A 15270-nucleotide genomic window follows, 5' to 3' on the forward strand; every position below is an offset into this window, starting at 1 on the left:
CCAAACCAGGGATTGAACCCATGCCCTCTGCAGTGAAAGTGCTGAGTCTTAACCACTAGACTGCCAGGGAAGCCCCCAGGCTAATTTTTAGAAAGCACACAAGTAGCCCAAATGCCACCTTCTTAAAGGTGGTATTTTCTTTAAGTAGATCAGAAAGTCTACAACCAAATCAGGTCTTCAAGTCAAGAGCATATACTGAGAAGCCACACACGTCGAGGTTCAGAACCGGCGCTGACGCGTCATGGGTAGCAACACATGGAGAAAAGGCCATGGGCTCAGAAGTGCACTCGTGCCTGCTCACCGGTGCCTCCGGCACCTCATCCACGCCGTGCCCGCTGGACTCACTGGAGGATGCAAGGCTGACCTGAGGCTCCTGTGACCCGCTGCTCCCCAGGCTCCCGTAGCCGCTGGACTTGCTCCCATGAACAGGCTGTGAGAGAGAGGGAGGCCCATGCAGCCTTGGGTTACACGGCAAGTTAGAGGGGAGACCTGCGTTACCTGGCCCTGTGCTCACCTGCAGTAATCACTAAATTAAAGCGAAAAATTTTGGAATCCTAATGGCGGCATGTGAAGGGTGATGCTGACATAGAGGACATTTCTCTCTCATCTCAGTAATTCTCAAGGGCAGAGTTTACTTTTCTAGTCTGGGGGGGGGGGCGGTATTTAGAGTACAACGATTTTTTTAAAAGCTGTGGTTAATAAATTTAACACAACATGAAAATAAACTCTAGCTCTTGATGCTGAGTTTAAAACAGGCAGAACAAACAAAATACCAATACATACCATACTATCCCCCAAACCTAACAGATACTTCATGAACCCTAGAGATGGCTGGATAGCTTCACTGACTCAAAGGACATGAGTTGGAGCAAAGTCTGGAAGACAGTGAAGGACAAGGAAGCCTGGTATGCTGTAGTCCATGGGGTTGCAAAGAGTCGGACACGACTTAGCAACTGAACAACAGAGATTTTATGAACAACCTTTTGAAAATTACTGACCAACAGTTTTAGTGGTACCACTGTTGTGGCCAAACGCTCCGGGAAGCTAACTCACTCAGAAGGACAGTGTAAATAGTGGAGCGCAGTTTATTACATCAGTGGGTCCAAGGCAGAGTTTCCTCTTGACCCTGAGGCTCTGACCGATTTTTGTGACAACCTTTTATATCCAAAGTGTAGGTACCCAAGCCCGTATCCCCAAATTCTTTAAAACCCACTCTGGACAATGTTATTAAAAGATACAATCAGGTTACAGCCATAAATTCACATTCTAAAGCTATCTGGACATACAGCTTGGCCAACAGCAATAGGTACTATTAAGATTAGAGATGGTGGTTAATTACATAGGGGACAATGCATTCCTTCTGGCTCTGGGGGGTCTAGCTAGGTATGGGGTCTGCCTGGCCTGGTTTTTATCCGCCCGGGAGGCCTACTCGGCTGCTGGTATTTTATCTTCATGGCCTCCTAGATATACAGTCCAAAAGTTCACCAAGACTGTAAGATGGAGTTCCTTTTCTTTTAAAAATGGAGTCAGTCCAGTGAGGGCAACCTGCTCCTCTCCTCTTTCACCATCAATAAACACTCAACAAGGTTGCTAATTGAATCTCTAGGAGAAATCCTTTTGGTACTTGTTTTCAACAGGTAGTTGTTTTTCATATTTATGCCTCATAATGATTAGAGATAGTGAGACCCGCCACTCCTCCCTCAACTTTTAAAATTAATTATTTCAAAGACTAGCAAAGCTAAAACACTGGCAGCGTTTGAAAGACAAGAATTCTCCCGTTTAGAAATAACTTCTTTGTCTAATTGCTTCCTGTGACTCCTTATGCTGTCTTCAAAAAGTTTCTTACAAAAATGTCCTGTGTATTTAACACAGATAAAGGAAAACAAGATTAATGAAATTTAACTTAAAAACAAAAAGAAGAAGACAAAAATTTCTGGAATGTAGAGGGTAAGGCTGGCAGTTTATTTCTGTGAAATGACTTTACTAAGACTGAATGTTAAAATTAAACACAACTATGAGAATTTTGTGTTTTGTTTTTTTTTAATCTCTCACTTTACCTGTAAGAGAAGTTTTTGAATCTGTTCTTGTAATTCTGTGGTGTCTTTGTCATCATTGCTCACCTTTTTCACTCTGGTGGCAAAAACATCCTTGTTTAGTGGACTCCTACAAATGCCAAGGGAAAGACTGAGTCAAGCAATTTAAGATTCATTCAATGAAGTCTAAAGTGATCTTTAATAGAATATTCAAACAATAAAGCTATATCTTTACAAAGTAACTCTTCAACTCCAAATACAGAAAATATAAAGCTCATATTTTATTTATGGAAGCAGAGAAAATTCTAAGAAACAGGGGAGACGTTAACAGATTTTAGTTTAGTCTCTTCATAGCTCTGATCTTTCCATAATCATTTCAGCACTGTATCTGTATAAATTTAAAACAGTGACAAGTAACCTCCTCAGTTACTGAAGCATGTTCAACAACTACTGGTCTCAAAATTTAACCTGAACTGAGTAACCTACTGGTTCTGAAACTGAGGCCTTCCTTGGTGGTTCAGACAGTAAAGAATCCGCCTTCAATGAAAGAGACCTGGATTTGATCCCTGCGTCAGGAAGATTCCCTTGAGGAGGAAATGGCAACCCACTCCAGTATTCTTGCCTGGAGAATCCCATGAACAGAGGAGCCTGGTGGGCTACAGTCCATGGAGTCGCAGAGTCAGATATGACTGAGTAACTAACAATTTCACTTTTCACTTTTTTTCTAAGAAATTTTAAGACCTTAAGTTTGTCAAACAATATTCAATGCTTAATGTATCTAATCACTTGAGCTATGTAATAAAGATGACTCTGCTCCCATCCTCATGGTGAACATGTGGCTGTCACAAAACCTTCAGTCTTCTTCATATTCAAATTCTAGAGCATCTGAAATCTACTAGCTGAATATCAACAAAGAGAAGGAACTGACAATGACTCAGGACCCTCTATGTGACAGGAAGTAGCCTTGCTTCAAGACATACATCATGAATAAGCCTCATTTTCTAAACTCTCACAATATGTGAGCATCATTTCAACTGCTCCACCACGTCCCCCTCCCCCTGCCCCATGCACCATGAGCCTGAGTGTCATCCAGAGGTGTCTGGGCTGCTGGTCAAGTGCAAGTTCGAGTGAAAATAGGACACCCAGCTTTGTGCAATGAGACTGGGATATTCCCGGTGGGACCCTTTCTACAAAACAGAGTTGTACATTTAATCACCAATTACATCACTCAAAGGATTTACATGAGAGGATTCCCTGCTGGTCTAGCCATGAGGACTCAGAGCTTTCACCGCCAAGAGCTCAGGTTCAACCCCTGGTCAAGGAACTAAGGCTTCCTCGGTGGCTCAGTGGCAAAGAATCTGTCTGCAGTGTAAGAGATGCAGGAGATTCAGGTTTGACCCCTGGGATGGGAAGATCCCCTGGAGAAGGGAATGCAACCCACTCCAGTATTCTTGCCTGGAGAATCCCACGGACAGAGGAGCCTGGTGGGCTACAATCCATAGGATCGCCAAGAGGCAGATATGACTGAGCATGCACCTGTAAGGAACTAAGATCAACTAAAATACCACAAACTGCATCACTCAGCCAAAAAAAAAAATATTCACATCGCAAGAGTGACACCACTTTCAACAAATGCTATCAATTCAGCAAGAAGAGTCGGCTGTGGTGCTCATCAGGAAATTGGTTGAGGGCTAAGGAAGGAAATTTGGTTTTCATCTCCTTTTTGCAACTTCCACCCTCAGAGATCGCTGAGAAAGTGACTCTTTCACCGAATGCGGATTTTTTTTCCTTCTGTAATGTGAGAGGTAACAAGCACCTAGCCTTCCTGCCCACAGAGCTGCTTAATATCAAAGAGATAATTAAGGTTAGGGTCCCTCACTGAACACTCTCACGGCCCCCCTCCCACCTCAACAGTCACCTTTCCAAAACTCTACTCTTGTGTCACAGCACATGAGTAGTTTCTGTTTTCCCGTGCGTGCTGGGCTACATGGAGGCAAAGAGAATGTCTGTTCTGTTTACAACCTCATCCTCAGGGTCCAGCACAACGCCTGACTCAGCAGGTACTTCATTAATACTTATTGAAGGAATAGATGCATTAAAGTAACTACACAAACGTAACAGATGATTATTATTCTGTGGGAGGTTAATACCTGCTGCTGCTGCTGCTGAGTCGCTTCAGTCGTGTCCGACTCTGCTCCCCACCAGGCTCCCCTGTCCCTGGGATTCTTCAGGCAAGAACGCTACCTGCTGCTGCTGCTGCTAAGTTGCTTCAGTCGTGTCCGACTCTGTGCGACCCCACAGACGACAGCCCACCAGGCTCCCCCGTCCCTGGGATTCTCCAGGCAAGAACACTGGAGTGGGGTGCCATTTCCTCCTCCAGTGCATGAAAGTGAGAAGTGAAAGTGAAGTCACTCAGTCGTGTCTGACTCTTAGCGACCTCATGGACTGCAGCCCACCAGGTCCCTCCGTCCATGGGATTTTCCAGGCAAGAGTACTGGAGTGGGGTGCCATTGCCTTCTCCAAGAACACTACCTACTAGACTCTAAATGCTTTCCCTCACATAATCCTGCATGTGGAGACGCAAATATTGGTATAATCTTAAAAAAACACTGAAAACACTGTAAGTATTAATATGTCAATTTATTCCACATATTTTTAAGATTTTTTTTAATGTGGACCATTTTCAACGTCTTTATTGAATTTGTTACAATACTGTTTCTGTTTTATGTGTTGGCTTTTTAGCCTCAATGTATGTGGGGTCTTAGCTACCCAACCGGGGATCACACCTGCACCCTCTGCAATGGAACTCAAATTTTTAACCACTGGACCACCAGGGAAGTCCCTACTCCATATATATATTTTTTAAAGTAATTCTTTCCTCTTTCCTTTTTATAAATTATGAAAGTATGGTATTTACAGAAGACTTGGAAAATAGAGGAGAGTTACATATAGCTCCACTATATATATATATATATATATATATATACACATATATAATTTTTTTAAGTAGATAAATTAAGATTCTTAGTTGAGGTTTCAATATCAAAGGGTTTCTCTGGTGGCTCAGATGGTAAAGAACCTGCCTACAGTGCAGGAGACCTGGGTTCGATTCCTGGGTTGGGAAGATCCTCTGGAGAAGGAAATGGCTACCCACTCCAATATTCTTGCCTGAAGAATTTCATGGACTGAGGAGCCTAGCTACCTATAGTCCATGGGGGTCACAAAGCGCCAGGCACAACTGAGTGACTAACATACACACACTCAATATCAAACTCTCAAAAATTAGTGGAATGAATATACAGAGAAGTAGAAGGATATAGTAAACCCGAGAAGCACTGTGAACCAATTCAACATAATTAAGATTTATACAGTTTTCACGCAACAGTAGGATCCAAATTCTATTCAAGCTCCCACAGAGTCTAAACTAGGAGACACTGGAACATATCCAAGGACATGAAACAAGGTGCAAAAATTTCATGGTCTAAAGGTACTGAAAGCCTGCAAAGTCTGTTCTCTTATCACTTTGGAACTATGCTAGAAATCCGTATCAAAAGATATTTGAAAATAACTCACATATTTTCAAGTGCAATGTGACATATACCAAGAGAGATTTTTGACTTATTAGCCATTGAAAGCCCCTATTCCATACATTTTAAAATCAAAGAACAGAGACAGTTGGAGAAAAAATCTAGGACGTTCCTCTGGTGCTGATGGAGAGGTGTTCAGACCAGTCAACAGACACCCAGATGGACACCTCATCAGAGGAAGTGGAGTTTCCTATATTCTTTCTAAGCAACCATCTAATTTTATCTTCATTTTCCAACAGGTTTCCCTATTGGGCTGATCAACATGAATAGCTCTTCTTTGGCAGTCATATTAGCTACCTTAATTATCAGATTAGTCTTCTACCACAAATCAGTCTTATGAGTCAGGGCTGCAGGGAGCCTCATGCTTCCACTAAGGCTGCAGACTCTGCTGAGAGGCTGAACCCTGGAGCACAGTCAGGTCAGAGCAACCTGAGGCCTATCTCACCATGGTCCAGCATCACTCCAGCACAATATTAACACAGGATAGAATAAGCCTGACTGGGAGATCTACTGTTCTTAGTTGCACAAAAAAATACAAAAGACAATTTATCAACCTATGTTTTTTCCAGTGTTCGTGTACAGATGTGAGAGTTAGACCATAAGGAGGGCTGAGTGTTTTTGACCTGATGCTTTCGAACTGTGGTGTTGGAGAAGACTTTCGAGAGTCCCTTGGACCGCAAGGAAATCAAACCAGTCAATCCTAAAGGAAATCAACCCTGAATAGCCATTGGAAGGACTGATACTGAAGCTGAAGCTCCAATACTTTGGCCAACTGATGCAAAGAGCTCACTCACTGGAAATGAAGCTGATACTGGGAAAAACTGAAGGCAAAACGAGAAGGGGATTGCAGAGGATGAGATTATTAGATAGAATGGCCATCTCAACAGAAACTGACAAACCCTGGGAGAAAGAGGAAGACACAGAAGTCTGGCCTGCTGTAGTCCACGGGGTTGCTAAGAATTGGATACAATTTAGCAGCTGAAAAAGAACAACAGCAGCAGCATAATACTGAAGTTCAGTTCAGTTGCTCAGTCCTGTCTGACTTTGTAACCCCATGACCCACAGCACGCCAGGCCTCCCTGTCCATCACCAACTCCCGGAGTTTACCCAAACTCATGTCCACTGAGTCAGTGATGCCATCCAACCATCTCATCCTCTGTCGTCCCTTTTCCTCCTGCCCTCAATTTTTCCCAGCATCAGGGTCTTTTCCAATGAGTCACCTCTTCGCATCAGGTGGCCACAATATTGGAGTTTCAGCTTCAACATCAGTCCTTCCAATGAACACCCAGGACTGATCTCCTTTAGGATGGACTGGTTGGATCTCCTTGAAGTCCAAGGGACTCTCAAGAGTCTTCTCCAATACCACAGTTCAAAAGCATCAATTCTTTGGCGCTAAGCTTTCCTTATAGTCCAACTCTCACATCCATACATGACTACTGGAAAAACCATAGCCTTGACTAGACAGACCTTTGTTAGCAAAGTAATGTCTCTGCTTTTTAATATGCTGTCTAGGTTATTCATAACTTTCCTTCCAAGGAGTAAGTATCTTTTAATTTCATGGCTGCAATCACCATCTGTAGTGATTTTGGAGCACCCAAAGATAAAGTCAGCCATTGTTTCCACTGTTTCCCCATCTATTTGCTATGAAGTGATGGGACTGGATGCCATGATCTTAGTTTTCTGAATGTTGAGCTTTAAGCCAACTTTTTCACTCTCCTCTTTCACTTTCATTAAGAGGCTCTTGAGTTCTTCACTTTCTGCCATAAGGGTGGTGTCATCTGCATATCTGAGGTTATTGATATTTCTCCTGGCAATCTTAATTCCAGCTTATGCTTCCTCCAGCCCAGTGTTTCTCATGATGTACTCTGCATATAAGTTAAATAAGCAGGGTGACAATATGCAGCCGTGACGTACTCCTTTTCTTATTCTGAACCAGTGTGTTGTTCCATGTCCAGTTCTAACTGTTGCTTCCTGACCTGCATACAGGTTTCTCAAAAGGCAGGTCAGGTGGTCTGGTATTCCCATCTCTTTCAGAATTTCCCACAGTTTTTTGTGATCCACACAGTCAAAGGCTTTGGCATAGTCAAGAAAGCAGAAATAGACGTTTTTCTGGAACTCTCTCGCTTTTTCGATGATGCAGCAGATGTTGGCAATTTGATCTCCAGTTCCTCTGCCTTTTCTAAAAAGAAAACGCATGCTTGATGTTGATGCTTGATGTTCATGGTTCACGTATTGCTGAAGGCTGGCTTGGAGAATTTTGAGTATTACTTTACTAGTGTGTGAGATGAATGCAATTGTGTGGAACTTCCCTGGTGGCTCAGACAGTAGAGCATCTGCCTACAATGCGGGAGACCCGGTTTCAATCCCTGGGTGGGGAAGATCCCCTGGAGAAGGAAATGGCAACCCACTCCAGTATTCTTGCCTAGAAAATCCCATGGGGTCACAAAGAGTCAGACATGACTGAGCGACTTCACTTCACTTCACTTTGAGCATTCTTTGGCATCACCTTTCTTTGGGATTGGAATGAAAACTGACCTTTTCCAGTCCCATGGCCACTGCTGAATTTTCCCAATTTGCTGACATATTGAGTGCAACATTTTCACAACATCATCTTTTAGGATTTGAAATAGCTCAACTGGAATTCCATCACCTCCACTAGCTTTGTTCATAGTGATGCTTCTTAAGGCCCACTTGACTTTGCATTCCAGGATGTCTGGCTCTAGGCCAGTGATCACACCATCATGATTATCAGGGTCATGAAGATCTTTTTTGTATAATTCTTTTGTGTATTCTTGCTACCTCTTCTTAATATCTTCTGCTTCTGTTAGGTCCATTCCATTTCTGTCCTTTATTGAGCCCATCTTTGCATAAAATGTTCCCTTGGTATCTCTAATTTTCTTGAAGAGATCTCTAGTCTTTCCCATCCTATTGCTTTCCTCTATTTCTTTGCATTGATCACTGAGGAAGGCTTTCTTATCTCTTCTTGCTATTCTTTGGAACTCTGCATTCAGATGCTTACATCTTTCCTTTTCTCCTTTGCTTTTTGCTTCTCTTCTTTTCACAGCCATTTGTAAAGCCTCCTCAGACAGCCATTTTGCTTTTTTGCATTTCTTTTTCTTGGGGATGATCTTGATCCCTGTCTCCTATACAATGTCATGAACCTCCATCCATAGTTCATCAGGCACTCTGTCTATCAGATCTAGTCCCTTAAATCTATTGCTCACTTCCACTGTATAATCATAAGGAATTTGATTTAGGTCATACCTGAATGGTCTAGTGGTTTTCCCCACTTTCTTCAATTTAATACTTAAGAGTTAGATATAATTCCCATTCCTAATAGAAACAGACATCAAAGGGAAACTTATGGGCTGGCTGAGAAACCTTCAGGTCAATTTTATATGGACCACAAAGCCCAGAGACCAACAGGATATCAGACTATAAGAACAATGGTCCAGGTTGCTTGGGATTCATTTGTAAGGTTGCTACACAGACAGGAAACAATAATGAAGCAGGCTTGAATTAGAAGTGCCGGCAGGCAAATAAATATGAAATAATCTATTTAAAAAAAATAAAGATGTAACACAATTGAGACAAATAAGTGGAATTCGACAGTAGAAGAAAAGAAAAAAATAGAAAAAAGAAAAAAAAATCTTATAGGCTCATTAAAGAGAATGTTAAGTTGAGAAAAGGAAAAGAAGAGAAAAAAAACCCCTTACTCCAAATCCACTATCCACACATAATCAAAATTTATATTTTATTTCTTTCTAATCTTCTTTTTCCTATTTCATAGTGTTTGTTTTAAACATAATTAGGCTGTAAAAAAATTCTGCAGGCTGCTTTTCCTATCACCTAATATATCAATTTCCCATGATACATACTTTCTATACAAACTTTCATTGGATCAATATAATAACATGTCAAACAAATATTTCAGAACTTCCTTAATGATGACATTAAAGCTAGTATTAGTCAATCCTAAAGGAAATCAACCCTGAATATTCATTGGAAGGACTAATGTAAAGCTGAAGCTCCAATATTTTGGCCACCTGATGCAAAGAGCTGACTCACTGGAAAAGATGCTGATGCTAGGAAAGACTAAAGGCAGAAGGAGGAGGGGAAAGCAGAGGATGAGATGATTAGATAGCATCATTGACTCAATGGACAAGAGTGTGAGCAAATTCTAGGAGGCAGTGAAGGACAGAAAAGCCTGGTGTGTTGCAATCCACGGGATCAAGAAGTATCTGACATGACTTAGGCACTGAACAACAATAAGCTATTACAATTAAATAACATTGCAGAATCTGTCTTTTTTTACAAAGCTCTCTGTATTTAGACATTTCTTTAGAATACTCCCATAATAGAGTTACTAGGCCAAGGAAGTAGAAGTAGAAATATTATAAGGCTCTTAATATTTAAAGGCCAAACTGTCTTCCAGAAGCACTGTCAAAAACCTATTTTTTGTTGAGTTCATGTATCAACTGATTCAAAGGGGTGTCAATGGGCCTGAGAATATTATTTGAAAAAACATGTTTTAGAAAATATGAAAACTGATTGACTTACGTTCGCACTTTATGGCGACCAATGATGAAAGAAACCTTCCGGCTCCATGGGTTCATGAAGCTGGACCAACTGGAGTCCAGTATGACGTAATCCCCATTTTGACAACAAAATCTAATGGGCAGGTGCTCAAAGGGAGGATGGCCTGCATACTTCAAGACTACACAAAGCAATAAGACAGAATTTATTTAACATGACTGTTTATTACAAACGCCTCTCTTAAGGCACTTATTTGTAAATGTTTTAAAATATCAAAATAGAAAAAAATATTGTTTCAATGGTTTGAATGCACTACTTTCTTGATTAAAGGTAACACTCTAATGATTAAGGGGCTTCCCCGCTGGCACTAGCAGCACTGCTTGCCAGTGCACGAGAGATGGGTTCGATTCCTGGGTCAGGAAGATCACCTGGGGGATCCCCTGGGGGAGGAAATGGCAACCCACTCCAGCATTCCTGCCTGGAAAAATTCCATGGGGGTGGGCTTCAGTCCAGGGGCTGCACAGGGTGGAGTGACTGAGCACTTCCAATGATTACAGCTTGAGAGAAGCTCTAGTGAGAAATGAAATGAAAAATTTAAGAAGATCAGTGAAAAAAAGAAAAGAAAAGCCCTCCTGTAAAGAAGCAGGTGCTTACCTTTTTGGTGCATGGCAAGCATCAGAGGGCGATCTTCTGGGTGTAGGTATGCTAGGATGGATGTCCCGATCAGGTCCTGAGGTAGGTAACCCAGGAAAGGCACGGCCCTGAGCACAGACACAGCACAGGCAGCACATCACTTGCACCGAGTGCCTGTTGCACCTCACACACTCTCAACAGTACTTTTCAGATAAACTCTAAATATGAAGAAAAGGTATGCAGAGATGTTCATTACAGCATTTATAAAAGCAGCAAGCAACCCGAGTGCCTTCACTGTGGGGAAAGAGTTAACATAATCTAAGACGCGTTGGTCACTGGAGGTGTTGCATCAGAATCACCTGCCAAACTTCCAAAGGCCAGATTTGCAGGCTCACCGCTTCCTAAATCAGCGTTTCTGGGAAAGACTAGGAGTCTATACTTTTCCCAAGTTCTGTAGAGGTCTCAGAGGGCTTCCCTGGTGGTCAGACAGTAAAGAACCTGCCTGCAACGCAGGAGAACTGGGTTTGGTCCCTGGGTCGGGAAGATGCCCTGAAGAAGGGAATGGCAGCCCACTCTGGTATTCTTGCCTGGAGAATCCCCATGGACAGAGGAGTGGTGGGCTACAGTCCGTGGGGTCACAAAGAGTCAGACACGACTGAGCAACTAACATTTTTCATTTTTTCAGAGGTCTCTTGAGGCCCTCAATTGCACTGCCTTTTAAAAAGCCTACAAAGATCATATTATAACAAGAAGAATGCTTATGGTGTTAAATGAAAAAAGCAGGCTACAAATTTATACAGAGTATTTAAAAATATACAAAAACAATGTCTCTCAAACAGTAGTATCAAATAGAGGACCAGTCACAAAGACATTTGTAGGATAAATGTTCGTAAGAAAAGTCTAATGACCAGACATTCAAGATGACTTAGGAAAAAAACTGACCCTGTAAACATTTTCTATGTGTACAAATGCACAAATAGTTTCTTTTTTTCACGTATATATAAGAAAGAAAGAAAATGAAGTTGCTCAGTCGTGTTCAACTCTTTGCAACCCCATGGACTGTAGCCTGCCAGGCTCCTCCATCCATGGGATTTTCCAGGCAAGAGTACTGGAGTAGGTTGCCATTTCCTTTTCCAAGGGATCTTCCGGACCCAAGGATCGAACCCAGGTCTTCGGCATTGCAGGCAGACGCTTTACCGTCTGAACTACCAGGGAAGCTCATGTATATATAATCTTTGTTATTTTTCGCCACATCCTCATGATATTCAGGATCTAAAGTTTCTCATCCAGGGATCGAATCCACACTCCCTGCAGTGGAAGCCTGGAGTCTTAACCATACTTTCTAATGCAATAAACTTAAGCTATTTTTAGAATATCTTTAGCTAAATTTTCTTACCTTGTACAGATTATATTATACAAAGTAACTCACTATTACTGTTTAGTTTCATGATAACTAAATGGTAATAAATGAGTAATAAACCCATTTCCGGATGTTAAAAAAACCTTTTTTAAAGCTTTCTTTTTTTTGGCCTCAATGCACAGTTTGTGGGATCTTAGTTTCCTGATCAGAGATTGAACACAGGCTCTCAGCAGTGGAAGTACTGAGTCCTAGCCACTGGATCACCAGGGAATTCCCTGGATGTTAAAAAAATTTTAAAAACCAAAATTAATACCTATCATAACTGTGTCAGATTTTTTCACATTTTTGCTTTATGCTCACCTATAATATGATTGATGTATTAGTTCTCAGATTTTCAGATTTCACAAATAAAGTAAAATTTTTACACAAGCATGGGGGAAGAAGAAGGGTACAATCAGGGGATAACAATGTTTCATTTTTCCAAATAAAGGTATTCAAAAAAACAACAATAAGCAATGATGACTATCTACTATCACTACTTGTTAAATAACAAAGACTATTTTGATAACTAAAAAAAGTAGGTAGGACGTAAGTTCAAAACAAGTAACAATTCTTTAAATAAACTTAGCTTTAAAAAAAAAGAAATCTGCCTTATTTTTCTTGCTCCTTTCCCCCTTCACTTCAAACGAATAAAAATTCATCATAAACTGGGAAGCACTTGCCTAGAGCAGGCAATGCATGGGCACAGGGCTCAGAGGCCAGTGTCTAGGTCTCATTTTGACCATAATTATACACTATGGGGGCTTCCCTGGTGCCGCAGATGGTAAATACAATGCAGGAGACCCGGCTTCAATCCCTGGGTCAAGAAGATCCCCAGGAGAAGGGAATGGCTACCCACTTCAATATTCTTGCCTGGAGAATCCCACTGACAGTGGAGCCTGGCGGGCTATATATAGTCCATGAGATTGCAAAGAGTTGGACACAATTCGGGGACTAACACTGATATACTGTGTGTCCAAGGTTCACTGTCCTCTTGAGCAGCACAGAAAAATAATTTCTGACCTACCTAAAGCTTTGAAATAAAACACGATAACCTGTAAATCTTAGAAGTGTAACAAGCAAGATACGATAAAATTTTAGACAACACAAATTTCAAACTAACAAACATCAAATGGGCTAATGGACAGATGTCATTATGTAGATGTTATGTTAAACATAAAGTTTTAAATATTTCAATGTATTTTCCAAAACAAATTTCTTTTAGGCTTAAAAAAGTGCTTACCTTTCATCTATTTCAAGAAAAACACAACCAGGAGTATGTGTTGTGGTAAAAATTCTTTTATCTGCTGGGATTTGAGGAGCTATGAAGAATAGAAAGACTCGTTTTAGAGGCAAATATCTAATTAATTATCGACTTAACATATTAAAAAGGCAACAAACTCTATATGATATGGCAGAAATCTCACTTAAGGGGCAGGCCTTTGAGCAGCCAAATCTAATACTTTCCATTATTAACTACATTTTAATTAGGTCAAAAGGTAAAACCCATGGGCTTCTCTGATGGCCCAGAGGTTGCGAATCTGCCTTAAGTTCAGGGGACATGGGTTTAACCGCTGGTCCAGGAAGAGCCCATATGCTTCAGAGCAACTAAACCCAGGAGCCATAACTACTGAGCCCTCAATTGAGAGCCAGTCCATGTGCTACAACTGCTGAAGCCCACTCACCTGGAGCCTATGTTCTGCAGCAAGAAACCACCAGAATGAGAAGCCCTCTCACTGCAACTAGAGAGGAGCCCCACTTGCCAAAACCAGAGAAAGCCCTCACAGCAACAGAGACCCAGTGAAGCCAAAAATAATGATTTTTAAAAAGTAATACCTACTCAAGTTAAATACAGAGAAAGTCTGTGTACACTGACTACTTTATTCATCCCAAGTAACCCAATGGTCAAACCCAGAGTAATTTAGAATTCAGGATGGAAATGTTTTATTATACTTAGAGGTAACAAAATGTGGTCCACTGGAGAAGGGAATGGCAAACCACTTCAGTATTCTTGCCTTGAGAACCCCATGAACAGCATAAAAAAGCAAAAAGATAGGACACTGAAAGATGAACTCCTCAGGTCGGAAGATGCCCGATATGCTACTGGAGATCAGTGGAGAAATAACTCCAGAAAGAATGAAGAGATGGAGTCAAAGCAAAAACAACACCCAGTTGTGCTTGAGACTGGTGATAGAGGCAAGGTCCAATGCTGTAATATTGCATAGGAACCTGGAATGTTAGGTCCATGAATCAAGGCAAATTGGAAGTGGTCAAACAGAAGATGGCAGGAGTGAACATTGACATTCTAGGAATCAGCAAACTAAAACAGACTGGAACGGGTGAATTTAACTCAGATGATCATTATATCTACTACTGTGGGCAGGAATCCCTTAGAAGAAATGGAGTAGCCATCATAGTCAACGAGAAGAGTCCAAAATGCAGTACTTGGATGCAATCTCAAAAATGACAGAATGATCTCTGTTCATTTCCAAGGCAAACCATTCAATATCACAGTAATCCAAGTCTATGCCCCGACCAATAACACTGAAGAAGCTGAAGTTGAATGGTTCTATGAACACCTACAAGATCTTTTAGAACTAACACCCAAAAAAGATGTCCTTTTCATTATAGGGGACTGGAATGCAAAAGGAGGAAGTCAAGAAACACCTGGAGTAACAGGCAAATTTGGCCTTGGAATACAGAATGAAGCAGGGCAAAGGCTAATAGAGTCTTGCCAAGAGAATGCACTGGTCACAGCAAACACCCTCTTCCAACAACCCAAGAGAAGATTCTACATATGGACATCACCAGATGGCCAACACTGAAATCAGATTGATTATATTCTTTGCAGCCAAAGATGGAGAAGCTCTATGTCAGTAAAAACAAGACCAGCAGCTGACTGTGGCTCAGATCATGAACTCCTTATTGCCAAATTCAGACTTAAATTGAAGAAAGTAGGGAAAACCACTAGACCATTCAGGTATGACCTAAATCAAATTCCTTATGATTATACAGTGGAAGTGAGAAATAGATTTAAGGGACTAGATGTGATAGAGTGCCTGATGAACTATGGATGGAGGTT

At 41.3% G+C, this 15270-nt stretch overlaps 1 protein-coding gene across 7 annotated transcripts in view; it reads right to left on the bottom strand.

Annotated features, from left to right (window-relative positions):
• The window catches only part of PER3 (period circadian regulator 3), a 71318-nt gene that overhangs the window by 36549 nt on the left and 19499 nt on the right, over positions 1 to 15270 (bottom strand). For 4 of the 7 annotated variants that reach the window (XM_069545792.1, XM_069545791.1, XM_069545790.1 and 1 more), the window contains exons 8-12: positions 13432 to 13510; positions 10811 to 10917; positions 10181 to 10337; positions 2058 to 2163; positions 302 to 430 (exon numbers count right to left, since the gene is read on the bottom strand). In XM_069545792.1, the coding sequence (XP_069401893.1) occupies positions 302 to 430; positions 2058 to 2163; positions 10181 to 10337; positions 10811 to 10917; positions 13432 to 13510 (578 nt within the window). The remainder of the gene's footprint in view (positions 1 to 301; positions 431 to 2057; positions 2164 to 10180; positions 10338 to 10810; positions 10918 to 13431; positions 13511 to 15270) is intronic. The other 3 variants (XM_069545793.1, XM_069545795.1, XM_069545794.1) reach the window with 3 other exon arrangements.

This window comes from Ovis canadensis, chromosome 12, assembly GCF_042477335.2.
Source record: "Ovis canadensis isolate MfBH-ARS-UI-01 breed Bighorn chromosome 12, ARS-UI_OviCan_v2, whole genome shotgun sequence".
In the NCBI taxonomy this organism is placed as follows: domain Eukaryota; kingdom Metazoa; phylum Chordata; class Mammalia; order Artiodactyla; family Bovidae; genus Ovis; species Ovis canadensis.